Source organism: Triplophysa rosa, linkage group LG19, assembly GCF_024868665.1.
Source record: "Triplophysa rosa linkage group LG19, Trosa_1v2, whole genome shotgun sequence".
Taxonomy (NCBI): domain Eukaryota; kingdom Metazoa; phylum Chordata; class Actinopteri; order Cypriniformes; family Nemacheilidae; genus Triplophysa; species Triplophysa rosa.
Window position 1 is genome coordinate 6942425 of NC_079908.1, and position 13570 is coordinate 6955994.

At 36.9% G+C, this 13570-nt stretch overlaps 1 protein-coding gene across 1 annotated transcript in view; it reads left to right on the plus strand.

Annotated features, from left to right (window-relative positions):
• Positions 1 to 13570, plus strand: part of grk6 (G protein-coupled receptor kinase 6) — a 33829-nt gene that overhangs the window by 16661 nt on the left and 3598 nt on the right. Inside the window, exons 3-14 of the mRNA XM_057360374.1 lie at positions 5280 to 5392; positions 7268 to 7345; positions 7548 to 7648; positions 8218 to 8310; positions 8803 to 8866; positions 10397 to 10537; positions 11060 to 11250; positions 11340 to 11377; positions 11811 to 11900; positions 11982 to 12190; positions 12865 to 13002; positions 13105 to 13242. Coding sequence (XP_057216357.1) covers positions 5280 to 5392; positions 7268 to 7345; positions 7548 to 7648; positions 8218 to 8310; positions 8803 to 8866; positions 10397 to 10537; positions 11060 to 11250; positions 11340 to 11377; positions 11811 to 11900; positions 11982 to 12190; positions 12865 to 13002; positions 13105 to 13242 — 1394 coding nt within the window. The remainder of the gene's footprint in view (positions 1 to 5279; positions 5393 to 7267; positions 7346 to 7547; positions 7649 to 8217; positions 8311 to 8802; positions 8867 to 10396; positions 10538 to 11059; positions 11251 to 11339; positions 11378 to 11810; positions 11901 to 11981; positions 12191 to 12864; positions 13003 to 13104; positions 13243 to 13570) is intronic.

Consider the following 13570-nt stretch of genomic DNA (forward strand, 5'->3'; position numbering starts at 1 on the left):
TAGTGCTCATTACACTGACAAGGTCTTTTCCAGTTTTGTGTACCGTATGCATCAGATGGAAAGTGAACAGATGGTTGGCGTCTGAGGTTGAGATTACTGAGAGTAACAGTGTGACACAGAGGAAGATGCTCTTGTTCAGATCGCTCTGAGAAGCCTCGTGACTGCATAAATGAAACCATGTTAATGCTAATTTAATTACTTCCATAAAATACTCAGGACATCAAACCTTGTATAGTGTAAAGACCACCCCATGAGAGAAGCGAGGAAAGAAAAGACAAAGCACGCCTGTTTTAAGATCAATTATTCACAACATATCTATAATCTTTCTTCCTTTTCCCTCAGGCTACAGCCGAGAGGGTTTGAGACCCATTACAGAAACTCTTGAGTAGTCGGTCAGGAAGCCGTTGATGTAAACCACAGAACAAATCATGTACTGCACATTTAGATGTGATAACCTGCCTTCTGATGACACATGATGCAGTGGGATTTACTTTCACACCAACATAAAGTGTGTGCCATGCTGAACAGCATATTCATGTGAAATATTCAAATAAAAATGAACAAAAATAAATAAATAAAAATAGTCACAAGTGTGCACGGTAGTTCAAGGTTGACTTATTCTTTAGTAATCCCCCCACACACATTTTAGAATAATAGTAAACTTAGCAAATTGATTGAATAAGACTGTAAAAATATGGGATCTTTTTTGTAACTAGATAAATAAATAAACATTACATTATATTTTAGCATCGTCAGTGTAGTCAACTGTTGCCTCGAATATGTAAAAAAATGTTTTCTTGGCATTTTGTCCAGCAGCTTAAGGTCTCACCCTGAGATGCTTTTTATAAGAGAGTTCACAAATTTGCTGGGCTGCTTTTTCTTTATTATTCAGTTCAAGTCATCCATTTCAAAAACAATTTTGAAAAAAATGTTAGTCTTTAATGAAAAATGAAGAAACGTTTTTGTCAACGGAAATATTTTCAAACATTTAAGTGGGGGCGGTTCTAAGGTAACTGGACATTCAGGGCTTAGCCCAGAGACATCCATATAATGTATGTGTCAGAATACACATTTTGTATCTGAAAACGCCAAGCAAACATGAGTTGCGCTTATCATGAAGGTTCCGGAAAAGGATAAATGGATTTTTAGCACCGATGTGCAAGGACTAAATAGCGTGTCGCACCTCATGCGCGCCATGATTGCATTGCTCTCTATTTGAGCGTTTTCCGCGCATACGCATAAAATAACATGTATTGTGCATGCAAAAGTTGCGAAATGTAAACGGCCCCTTAGTGATTTGTACATGGTAATAAAAACATTCAGGGCTTTACTGAAAACATTTGGGACTTTAACCTCCTTTGGCCACCTCTAGCTCTGCCCCTGCATTTAAGCATACGTCTTCAAATAGAAACATTTTTAAGATCATGAGAAACTTTTCAGTTAACTCTTTCCCCTGTCATTAATGTGTTTTTCCATTATTTATGACAAGACTTTTCATGTTTTCACTGTCATACAGTTGGGGGTGTGGCTACACGTCTTCTGAAAGAGTACAGCATCTACAGATCCAAAAACAAAAATATATATGCTGTCTATTTGATCGTCATTCTGAATCTGACAAGAACACAATGGTTTTGTTCAGAAGGCTGTGTTTTTGATGAAACCTACCTACTGTACATTCGGGAAGAGATCAAAAAGGAACAACTGAATATAAAATAAAGCAGAGGCTCTGTTTGCACATTTGATATATTGTATGTTCATATATTCTTAGAAGAAAATATTCTAGGGGCAATGAAAGTTTTGTGAAAACTTCATTAAAAAAGGCTTGCGGGGGTTAAGTGACCCTTTACTTTTGAGCAGTAATGTAAGACCCTATCCACACTACTGCGTTAAACGCATCTTTTTCTCTCCGTTTTGGCCTTTCGTCCACACTGAAAATGGAGATTTTCGAAAACGCACGAAAGTGGATACATTTGAAAACGCCGTTTTCACGTTATAATGTCGATGAAAACGGAGGGGTTTAAGTTGTTTCGGCTGCTCTCTTGTTTGATAGCATTAATGTCAGTTCATGCTTATTTTAGATTGCATTTTAGTAGACGGAATATTTAATTACTCGCAGTTATTGTTTGGCAGCGGAGCGCGAGTTAAGTTTCACTTTTGCCGCTTTATAGTCTTGTGTTACCCGCAGTAAAATCTCTAAGTTACCTCAATGTCCGTCTATTTAAAAAAACTGTCTTTGCTTCACATTGCCACGACATAATAATGCAGAAATAAAACAGTAAATGCAGTAAATAAATGCCTGACAGAAATGACACATGCTGACGTGTTTTACTCCTGCGCAGTAAATGGATGGAAGCGTTTTCAGACGTTTCAGTGTGGAAACGTTTGGGAAACGCTTGAAAACGCTAGTGTGGACGAAGAGCGTTTTGAAAACGAAAACTCCCGTTTTCAAATGAAAACGCACTAGTGTACAGTAGACAGAGTCTAAGTGGCATCCTTTCCTTTTTACTATTCAGTGGAAAAGAGCAGCTCATGTTTCCAAAGAATAACGAAAGTCATGTGGGATTGAAAACAAAATGAGGGTGAGTAAATGATGGCAGAAGATACATTTTTAGCTGAACTATCAGCTACAAGAACTCCAATGGGACCATGGGAAATGGAAACCAAATGGGAACACCAGCTTCTCATTGGAAATCTGCATCTACAGTAAAACTCAATAAAATCTGGTCACCCCTTTAAATGCTCAACATGCACTAAAACGACTACAAATGAATATTTTTCTTGCAAAGTAATCAACTACAAGCGTGCATCGACAGCAGCAAACCTGATGCTTATCTGCACTTTGCAGTCAATCTTTGCGTTGTGGGCCATCGAGCGTGTGAAATAGCTGTAAGCTCTCTGTGTAGTTATGCTGCATTGCTGCTATCAATACCAGCCTCCCACACGCTGCCTGTATATAACTGCATGTCCACACGCTCCCATTTGCCTCTGCATCAATCCTGCTCTATCTTTGCATGTACCTGAGCATCAGATGCAAATCTCAGCCACTGGTCACTTCCCACTCTCTTTCTCTTTCTCCTGCTCGTTCTTAAACACTTTAACCACTGTGTCAGGTTTGTGGCTAAAGACATGGATTACAACCACTGTTGACATCACAGCCTTCTCGCTGGCCGTTTTACAGTAAAGCTGTGGAAAACTGTTCGTGTCGTTCTCTTAACATCAATTTTAATGATTTTAGTATAGACCGCTACACAGGGCTTTTTTACATCTACAAATTATGTTTTTTGTTTTATTCTGTGACCTAGTGTCACCATTTACAAATGGAAATATATTTTTTATTTGCATTTATTGCTGAGAATTCAAATGGGACGAATTGATCACAATGACAAAAAGATGCAATGTTTGCAGATCTTGAAAACGTCAAAGAGAGGTTCATAGTCATGTTTAAACGACACAATAAATACTAATGTTTTGACATGTGATTCGGGATCAAATATTTAAAAAAGATTAAATAAACATGTTTTTTTTTTGCATTTCTGTTGAGTGACTTTGTCATTCCTTAGATTTGTTCCTTGTTAAAATTCTGTTAAAATAGAAACGGACACAATAAATGTAGAGATGCTAATTCAAGGCACGATTGGAGTGGTCTTTGAACTTATTCTGTGGCAGTATTGTATATTTTATTGCAATATACTCTGAATGTAGTAACAATTTGAAGAAAATTTGTAATTCAAAATATGATTTTATTATTTATGTAGTGATTAAATAAACAATAAGTAAATTTATATAGAATAGTTGTTTTTAAACTTTGTCTCGTTTTCTGTAAATACAATCAATTATAGGGCTGCATAAAATAACTAAATTATCAAAATAATGCAGTGGTATGCAATAACTCAATGATTTAAGGTTGATGCAGATAGCAAAGGCACTGGCGTGCCAATGTGCATAACATATTGCTGCTGTGTCCTCCTGAAACCTAGTTTTCCCATATTTCGTGATTTTTTTCATATTTTTTGCCATAAATATTTATTATTAGTCACCCTTTATGTTTGTCACTGGGATTTGAAAATATCTAAATGTCAATAAAAAGTGCTAAAAAGTCTGTGACAACACAGTATCACAATAATTTAATAATTAAAAAAGTTTTTTAATTTCCTGAAAAACAGCGAAATTGGACATACAAGGTTTCGGAAGGACAGTAATGATATGTCTGTTGGTTAAATAACTTTTAGGTTTAAATATAATTTAATATAGTTCATAGGGATGTTACGATTCACCATGAGCGATCACCAAAGCGATTATAATACGTGATGATTCAAGTCGTTGGAGACATGAATCGCAATACATGTTTTGAACCACAGGGGCCGCTGTGTTTACTGCAAACTTGGTAAACGTGGATATGCTGATATTTCTTAAAAAATGTTTTTAAAAAAATCCAAGTTTGTGCCAAAAGCACAGACAAAGTTTTAGTTTGTTTCTAAGAGACTTTTGTAATATTCATTTTTTTTGGGGGGGTTGTTTTAAAATTGCAATTTAGTTTTTTTATTTGACATAAAATATATTTACATTTTACAAAGAAATTTGCAGCACTTGAAAAATAATAAAAGGGCACTTGTTCATTGCTAATTTGTCTCAACTCATTTAGTAAAAAACAGTGAAAAATAGTATAGTGAGTTCAGCATCGTGAATCGCGTCGCGGGCTTAGTGAATCGTTTATAACCATAAAACATTATTGTATTCAAATTGCATATTGTGTATCACATTATTTATCAAGTAATCACATGTCGTCTACAGTCTATTAAGTTGTATTGCATTTATATATTGATTTTTATTTAGGTCATTATCCACCGTGTTGTATAGATATTGCATTAAAATCAGCCATTGCCAAACCCATATTAGTCAAGCAATGCTTAAGTAATGGAGTTTTTATAGCACTTTTTACAATTTGTATTATATCAAAACAACTGTACAGGGAAAAAAACCTGTTAAACAAACATAGAATAAATATACAAATCATAAATTTGGATTTGGTTTAAACGTAGCAGCTTTACAAATCCTGGGACATGTCTGTTGTATTTTGTGGATGTTGTAATCCATTTGGTTGCGGTCTAATGGTTGGGTCTCTTTACAGAGAGAGGAAGAAAGAGAGGAAAGTGCTATTGATTTTTATTGTGTTTATCGATTGGCTCAAATGATATTTACTCATTTTCATTGTGTGTGCGTTTAACACTTCTTTTCAAAAGCCTTTAGTCATTGTGTGTCTTACTGGTCTGTTTCCACAGAAAAAGACTACAACAGCCTTTGTGAGAGGCAGCCAATCGGACGCTTGCTCTTCCGACAGTTCTGCGACACCAGGCCGGAGTTGAGACGCTGTGTGAGATTCTTGGATGCTGTGGTGAGAAATACAAACTTCGTTTTAAAGAGAAGACCTGGTTTACTTCATCGCAATTTTTGATATTTTTTGGAATTGTACAATAATCACTGGCAATTGCTTTATGCCAAGTGTCCGACTCTTAATCAACCGTGAATGCCGGTCAGATCTCTCATGTTCTTTAAGTCAGTAGCGCTGTTTGTGTAGCTCTTGTAAACAGAGTTACTGCCTATGGTATGTAGAGCACTTCATTTCAGTTCTATTTCTGTTTGGAAGCATCTTAAGAAGGAAGCCGACCATGTAGACAGCAGACAGTGAGGCAGCTTATACCACAAATACAGTTCATGAAAACACCACCATAGCCTTCTCTACCCGGACTGCTGTCTGTAGATGCAATGTCATGTGTCTTAAATCAATGACCAATCTTGGTATGCTAGTTTTAAAGAGGTAGTCTAAAAATGATCTAAGATCAGCTTTGCTATCCACAATCCTGTATTTTAGGTGAAAATCTTCCTTTTTGTAAATAATTTGACATGACTTTATGTTTAAGAAATGGAATGCACACTACTGCTAACTCTATTTCTGCAGGTTACAACTGTGGTTTGATCTTGATTCTGCTTTATTTGACAATTCTGTGCATTATGTTTTTTACGTTGTATTCTTTTCACTTTTATTTTTATTATGTGACACAATATAACATGTTAAGATCACATGAGCAGTTTTAAAGGGACAGTTCACCCCAAAACAAAAAATCTGTCATCATTTACTCACCCTCAGATTGTTCCAAATCTGTATAAACTTCGTTGTTCTGCTGAACACAAAGAAATATATTTGGAATAATGTCAGTAAAAAAACAGATCTCATCCCCCATTTACTGCCATGGTATGGCAGTAATTGGGGGATGAGATCTGTTTGGTTACTGACATTCACATTTGAGATTCAATTGTTTATTAACATCAAAAAATGAAGAGTTTGTTTTGCAAAAACAGATAACAGATTGCATTTTTTATTGTGATTTCCAAGTAATATCAATCAAACTGCAGTTGTGTTGTTTTGATTAAGTAATAATAACAAAAATACATCTAACTAACACAATGTAAACATGTTAACACAACAAAAACATGATTTTTAAACCTATTTAATAACTGAGGCAAATGAACTCTTCAAATGTAGTTTTGCTAGAGATTTTCTAGTTGTTCAATTCTCGTTTCTTATAATATTTTATGTATTTGAATGACTTACTTATTATTTCTTTATTCAGAATGTCAATACACATTTTGTTTTGTTTGTTTTGCTTTTCTAGCCATTTCAAATTAAGAGACCATTTCAGACGTTTTTTTTTTTTAAATGTACTATTTATAGGTATGTGTTTAGGTAAAATGATAGGTTTGGTTTCATCCTGTGAACTACTAACAATATTTCTCCCAAATTTTAAATAAAAATAATGTTTCTATTTGCATTTATTTGCAGACAATGAAAACTGGAGAAACAGGTCAAAATAACGCTCTGTGTTTTTTTAAGACCTCAATACTGCAAAGAAAACAAGTTTAAATTCACTTTTGAGCAATACAACAGTAATATTCGTGCATGTATTTAGGAAAAGTTGGAAAAAAATGATGTGATAAGCTCATTTTTATCACAGTTTTCATGTTTCTTGTCATGCTGTCAGTCTTTCACATTGCTGTTGGACGACTTTCTGTCACTCCTGAGGTTTGATTTTGGTGAAGTTCAACAGACACTGGACTGGAATGACCACAATACATCTAGACATACTGAAATTTGAATATCAAAACAATAAACAGAAGCAATAAGATGAATATAAATAATGTATGTGTATAATATATGAATATAATGAATGTATAACATAACAAACGTTACTGATGGTGTCCATCATTTCAGGCGGAGTATGAAGTAACGCCAGATGAGAAGAGGAAGGAATGCGGGCAGGAACTCTTAGACAAGTACCTCAGTCCAAAGGTACAGTAAACACTTCAACACATGACTGACTGACTGCTTATGTTAGTGCATGTCACATTTAAAGTTGCTAAAAAAATGTTTTACAGAAAAGTTTTAGCTGATGTATAGTCATTTTAACTTGTTGTTTAATTCAGTTGGATGTATATGTGTATTAAAGGATATTGTACTGTAGTAGACCTTATTCTTCTGTGTGTATGTGTAGTCAGAAGACTATATCCCTGAGGTAACAGAGGAGATGGTCACTAAGTGTGCCGAGCGCTTACAGCAGGAGGCATGTAAAGAGCTCTTTATGGAGTGCACCAAGTGAGTCTTTTGCACAGGAAACACTCTCAATATTGCATTAGTTTGCTCAAATTTCATTAGGATTTCAACAAATCCCTTATCTTAAAGGATTCAACTCGCGCCTGTTTGTGCTAAAGGCGTCACACGATGACTCGAAATATGCTAATGCTTTTCTAGCAACTAGGAGTTTTGTTTGGTGATTTAAAATATGTGAAAAAAATCCCATATGCTTTCATAAAAGATATAAAATATGATGCTATAATATATGATAATATAGAAAGTGTTCAAAATGATGAAACTACATGCCATTTACAGATTCTTCGTTCTTCTTTGGTAGAGTGTTTTTGCATTAAAGGGATAGTTCACCCCAAAATGAAAATTCTGTCATCATTGACTGTTTCAAACCTGTATACATTTCTTTGTTCTGCTGAATACAAAGGAAGATATTTGGAAGAATGTGAGTAACCAAACAGATCTCAACCCCCATTGACTCCAATAGTATTTATTTTCCCTACTATGGCAGTAAATGGGGGATGAGCTCTGTTTGGTTGCTGACATTCTTACCTCTCAATGTTTTTGTTTTTTTGTAGATTGATTCATGACTACCTGAGTGTGGCTCCCTTTGCAGACTGCCTCGATAGTATGTACTACAGTCGCTTCTTACAGTGGAAATGGCTGGAGAGGTATAAATAGCACCTCGGCACATTTGCAAAGTTTTGCGTTTATGACATATAAACCTAATCATTTTCTGTAGTTATGTGACCGTGTTAAACGAGGGAAATTATTATGGAGCTAAGAAATGTTTCTTCACTGCCAAGAGTCGAGTTATTCCTTTGGGCGGCATGATTTATTTCTGAAGCAAAGCTTATACGAAACAGATGCGAACTCTGAACTCGCTGTTTATTTACTTTCAGTCATAAAAACGTCCTCTTAGTGAACGTCCAAGCCAGGCCTGGATAATTCCCATCAGAACAAACACTTGTATATACACACATATTGAGTCCTAGACATCAGGTTTAATTCAATTAAAGTGCGTTTTTTACTATTGTGCGTCAGCGTTTTATCAGAGAGGCAAAGTTTGTTTAATTGTGTGTGTTGTAATGAAATAAGAATGGTTCATACTTCCTTGATGTGATTCTAACATTTGTTTATCGTACTCTTCCTCTCCTCGACAGACAGCCAGTCACAAAAAACACATTCCGTCAGTACAGAGTGTTGGGAAAGGGTGGATTTGGCGAGGTGAGTATGAAATGCTAAAGGCACAGCTGTGTTTTTGGCAGAAACGTATCAGGGTGTTATGAATCACGAGTGGCACTAAAACAACAGATATCTGTGCATTACAAGGTTTATAAGGACACAGTCGTGTTTTTATTCTGCTGACAGTCGTAAATCCTTCAGATTATCATGCAAGCTAATAGTCAATGCCGACAGATATAAAGAAAGCAAATATCGTATCAGATAACTCATGGCATTGCCCTCTGTTGTCCTGTGGAAGGTCCTCTTGGGTGAATCTCACAAAAAATACATATTTGTATTTACTCCGCTTTGTACGTCGCTGTCTTTCAGAAACCTCAGATGTCCGAATTTGCTGTTTTGCAGGAAGTGAAAAAAGCACAGTACTTTTAAAATGATTAAATACCGTGTTGTCAAAGTTGATTAGCACTTTTTAATACTTCCTATTGGTTAGATATTTGCAAAGCCCAATGAAAAACTTAATGGTGGACTAATAATATGGCAAAAAATAAAAACCACGAAATACAAGGTTTCAGAAGGGCAGCGATGATATTTAAACACTGAAATCAAATGTAAGAAATACAGTAAGAAATTAAGTTATAGTTTCATATTTAATTGTATTCATATTTATTTGTTTAATATTTTCATGACAGTTTGATTTCTTCCATCTTCTCCAAACAAATCCGTTACATACTCAAAATTACTAAATATTATTAAAAAAGTCGATTTTAAATCCTAATCCATATTGTTACAATTAAATATTCAGACTTATTGTCTGAGTACTGTACTAAGGCACGTGAACTTGAGGGGAAAAAACGGGGCATTATAAAGTTGGTTGCAAGTAAAGTTATTTCTAAGAAATGATCTAGAATCATTTATTGGTGGTTTAATACATCTCTTTCATTTCTTTAATGCAAGGGTTTTTTTGTCAGCCGAACCCCATTAAAGGCGGGGTGTCCGATTTCTCTTAGCCGTTGTTGATCACCAAAACAAACACACCCCTACCCCCATCTGTCGCTTTCGTCAGCGCTCGGCTCGGCTAATGTCCGTCCTGTGCACTGTGCACCTTACTGCTGATTGGCTACAAGGTTGTTTTGGTACTCGGCCCGACTCAGTTGTCTGCAGCGTAATTCGGAAATCGGTTACCCCGCCTTTAAAAAGTACCCCTTTTTTATCTATTTTGATGTTTTTATTGGTATAATTTTACAAAACTATTGTTATTTCTAAACATTTCTTTGCTATTTAATTCTTTTCAAAGTAATAGAAACAACTTGTGTGCAGTGGTAGACATACAGTGTATCCCACGAACCCCCTGCAATTCCCATCTGAACCACCAGGGGGCCGCGAACCCCAGTTTGGGAAACCCTGCTTTAATGTAATATCTGCCCCTCTATCCCCCGAATTCACCTGAAATATCTCTTTGTGTATTAGTTTGTACGAACTGCTTTTCGACCTCTGCACTACATAACGAAGTGTTGATGTAAAAGAGTGGATTACATAACGTGAATGGACCGCTCTGTGTTGTTTGCGCCCAAGGTCTGTGCATGTCAGGTCCGGGCCACGGGGAAGATGTACGCCTGCAAAAAGCTGGAGAAGAAACGCATCAAAAAGAGGAAAGGAGAGTCCATGGCCCTGAACGAAAAGCAGATCCTGGAGAAAGTGAACAGTCGGTTTGTTGTAAGTGCCCTCACTCCACCTGATCTGAAGTGCGATAGCGATCTTTCCATCGCTGCTGTTTTCAAAGAAAAACACAAAGTCTGTAAGGTTGTAATGCGTCGAGAAAATGGCAAGATTAGGCTTCACTTCTGTTTATCTCATTTCCTCTTCCTCTTCATTCTTGACCTTGCACGGTATTTCTAATGAGATTTAGACACTTCACAAGTGTATTGTTAAATGAATCTAGCTCTCTTCCTTTACTCAGTATGTTGCCTTGCTGTCTGCCGACATAGACAAATGTCTGCATTTCGGTAAAGACTTTTTGGTATGTGCAACAAAAACAACCTGTGTGCTAATTTATGTCTTCATATTCTGTCTTCGCAGATTAGCTGTATCACAATAGACCGGTTCTGGACAGGGTTTTATTGTTAAAAATTGAACCCTCAGAAGTGTCATCCTAACCTCTAGTTTGATTCAATTACAGACACTTTGCCACACGGGCTGTTTTATCCGTGTTTGACATATTTCTGCTTTCTTTACAAGGTGAGTCTTGCGTACGCGTACGAGACGAAAGACGCCCTGTGTTTAGTGCTCACGTTGATGAACGGAGGTGATCTGAAGTTTCACATCTATCACATGGGAGAGGCTGGTTTCGATGAGAAGAGAGCCGTGTTCTACGCTGCAGAGATCGGCTGCGGTTTAGAAGATCTCCATAGAGAGAGAACAGTGTACAGGTGAGAAGATTCACTCTCACTTATGCAGTTGACATGCAGTTTTACACAAAAATAAAGGAGCATTAACAAACGTTTTTTTTCTCTGTTAGGGATTTGAAACCGGAAAACATATTATTGGATGATCATGGTAAGTCACTGTGTGAAATGTGTGTGTTTGTGGTTAACTAAAGTTTGATCTTACTAAACTGAAGCGCTCATATTGGCCACTAGAGGGAGTGAAATACATCACATGAACTGTACATGATTGTGTTTGGTTTTGGTAGAAATAAGAAACGTGTGAGGTGATACAAACCGCAGGCTAATGCCACTTAAAGGAACAGTTGTATATGACTCTTCCTTCTGTGGAACACAAAAAGAAGATATTTTGAGAAATGTCTCTGTGGTTTTGTGTCCATACAATGGAAGTGAATGGGGGTCAATGTTGTTTGGGTACCGACGTTCTTCAAAATCTTTTTTCACGTTCTGCAGAAAAAGAAAGTCACACAGGTTTGGAATGACACGAGGGTGAATAAATGAGGAAAGAATTTTCATGATGCAACATGACTGTTGTTTCTCTTCAGGTCATATACGTATATCAGACCTGGGCTTGGCCGTGCATGTACCTGAAGGTCAGACAATCAAAGGTCGGGTTGGCACTGTGGGTTATATGGGTATGTATTTTTATTTTATTTTAGTTGCGCTCGGAACAGTGTCGTAGAGGATGGCAGTGTAACCTGTATGTGTCCCATCAGCCCCTGAGGTGGTGAAGAACGATCGCTACACGTTCAGTCCAGACTGGTGGGCTCTCGGCTGTCTCCTGTACGAGATGATCGAGGGTCAGTCGCCCTTTCAGCAGCGCAAGAAGAAAATCAAGCGCGAGGAGGTGGAGCGACTGGTCCAAGAGGTGGAGGAAGAATATTCCAGCAAGTTCTCAGAAGATGCCAAGTCGCTCTGTAAAATGGTTAGCGCTGAACTGCCCTTTGCATTACCCTGACTTTTATAGTTTTGACAGCAGACTTGACAAATCTGAGTTCGGTTTGTGACACTGTTGAGCTGAAACTCAAATAGAGACGTCTGTGAGATTCCTGGGGTTTTTTCTCTAGAGAAACATCGGAACAGTTCACCCAAAAATGAAAATTCTGTCACCCTCAAATTGTTCCAAATCTGTATAAATGTCTTTGTTCTGATGAACACAGAGAAAGATATTTGGAAGAATGCTTATAACCAAACAATTCTTGGCCACAATTGACTACCACAGTAGGAAAAATGACAATGGTAGACAAAAGTGCCCCAGAACTGTTTGCTTTCCTACATTCTTCAAAATATCTTCTTTTGTGTTCAACAGAACAAAGAAATGTATATAAAGAAAATGTTTTAATTTGTTCTCCATTTAATTGAGACATGAGTATGCAATTTTTCTTATGCTATCTTCTGCAGATGATAGATGCAGTTTTATTACGGTTTACATTAAAGTTAAGAACCAAGTCTAAACACAAAAAGTAATCAATGACATCGCATTGTTCAGTGGGGTCTCAAAACTAGTTTTGAGTCTTTTTAGCACATTTGTGTTTTGGGCTGATTATTTATTTTTACTTTTTATAAGCAATAAAATACTATTTTATTATTTTTCCTTAGCTGCTAGCCAAAGACCCTAGCGAGAGGCTTGGCTGTCAAGGAGGCGGAGCCTCAGAGGTTAAAGCCCACCCTATTTTCCGTTCCATTAACTTCAAGCGTCTTGAAGCAGGCATGCTCGAGGCTCCCTTTATTCCTGATGTGAGTATTTTTGTGCTCTGGTGTTGTTCTTACTTTTCTGTGCATCAGCTGTGAGTGTTTCAGAGCACTGGCATGACATGCAGTTGTCTTCATCTGTTGCAGCCTCAGGCCATCTACTGTAAGGATGTGCTGGACATCGAGCAGTTCTCTACAGTTAAAGGAGTGGAGCTGGAGCCCAAAGACGACTCCTTTTACAGCAAAGTGTCTACTGGAAGTGTTTCCATCCCCTGGCAAAATGAGGTAAGACTTTTGGACAAGATAACTTCAGTAAAGATTTGAACCTGAATGTCCATTTCATGCCCAGCAAATGATAAAGAGAGACAACTAGTATCCACAATTGACTCTCTATCAGTTAAAAGACATCATTTATCATAAAAACCCACTGCATGTAAATCTACGGGTCTGCGTGTAAATTATTTTGTAGAATGCAGAACACAAAAGAAGAATGTTGGTAATCAAACAACACTGACCCCCATTGTATGGACACAAAACCACGGAGACATTTCTCAAAATATCTTCTTTTGTGTTGCACGGAATAAAGAGTCATATACAGGTTTGAAATGACATG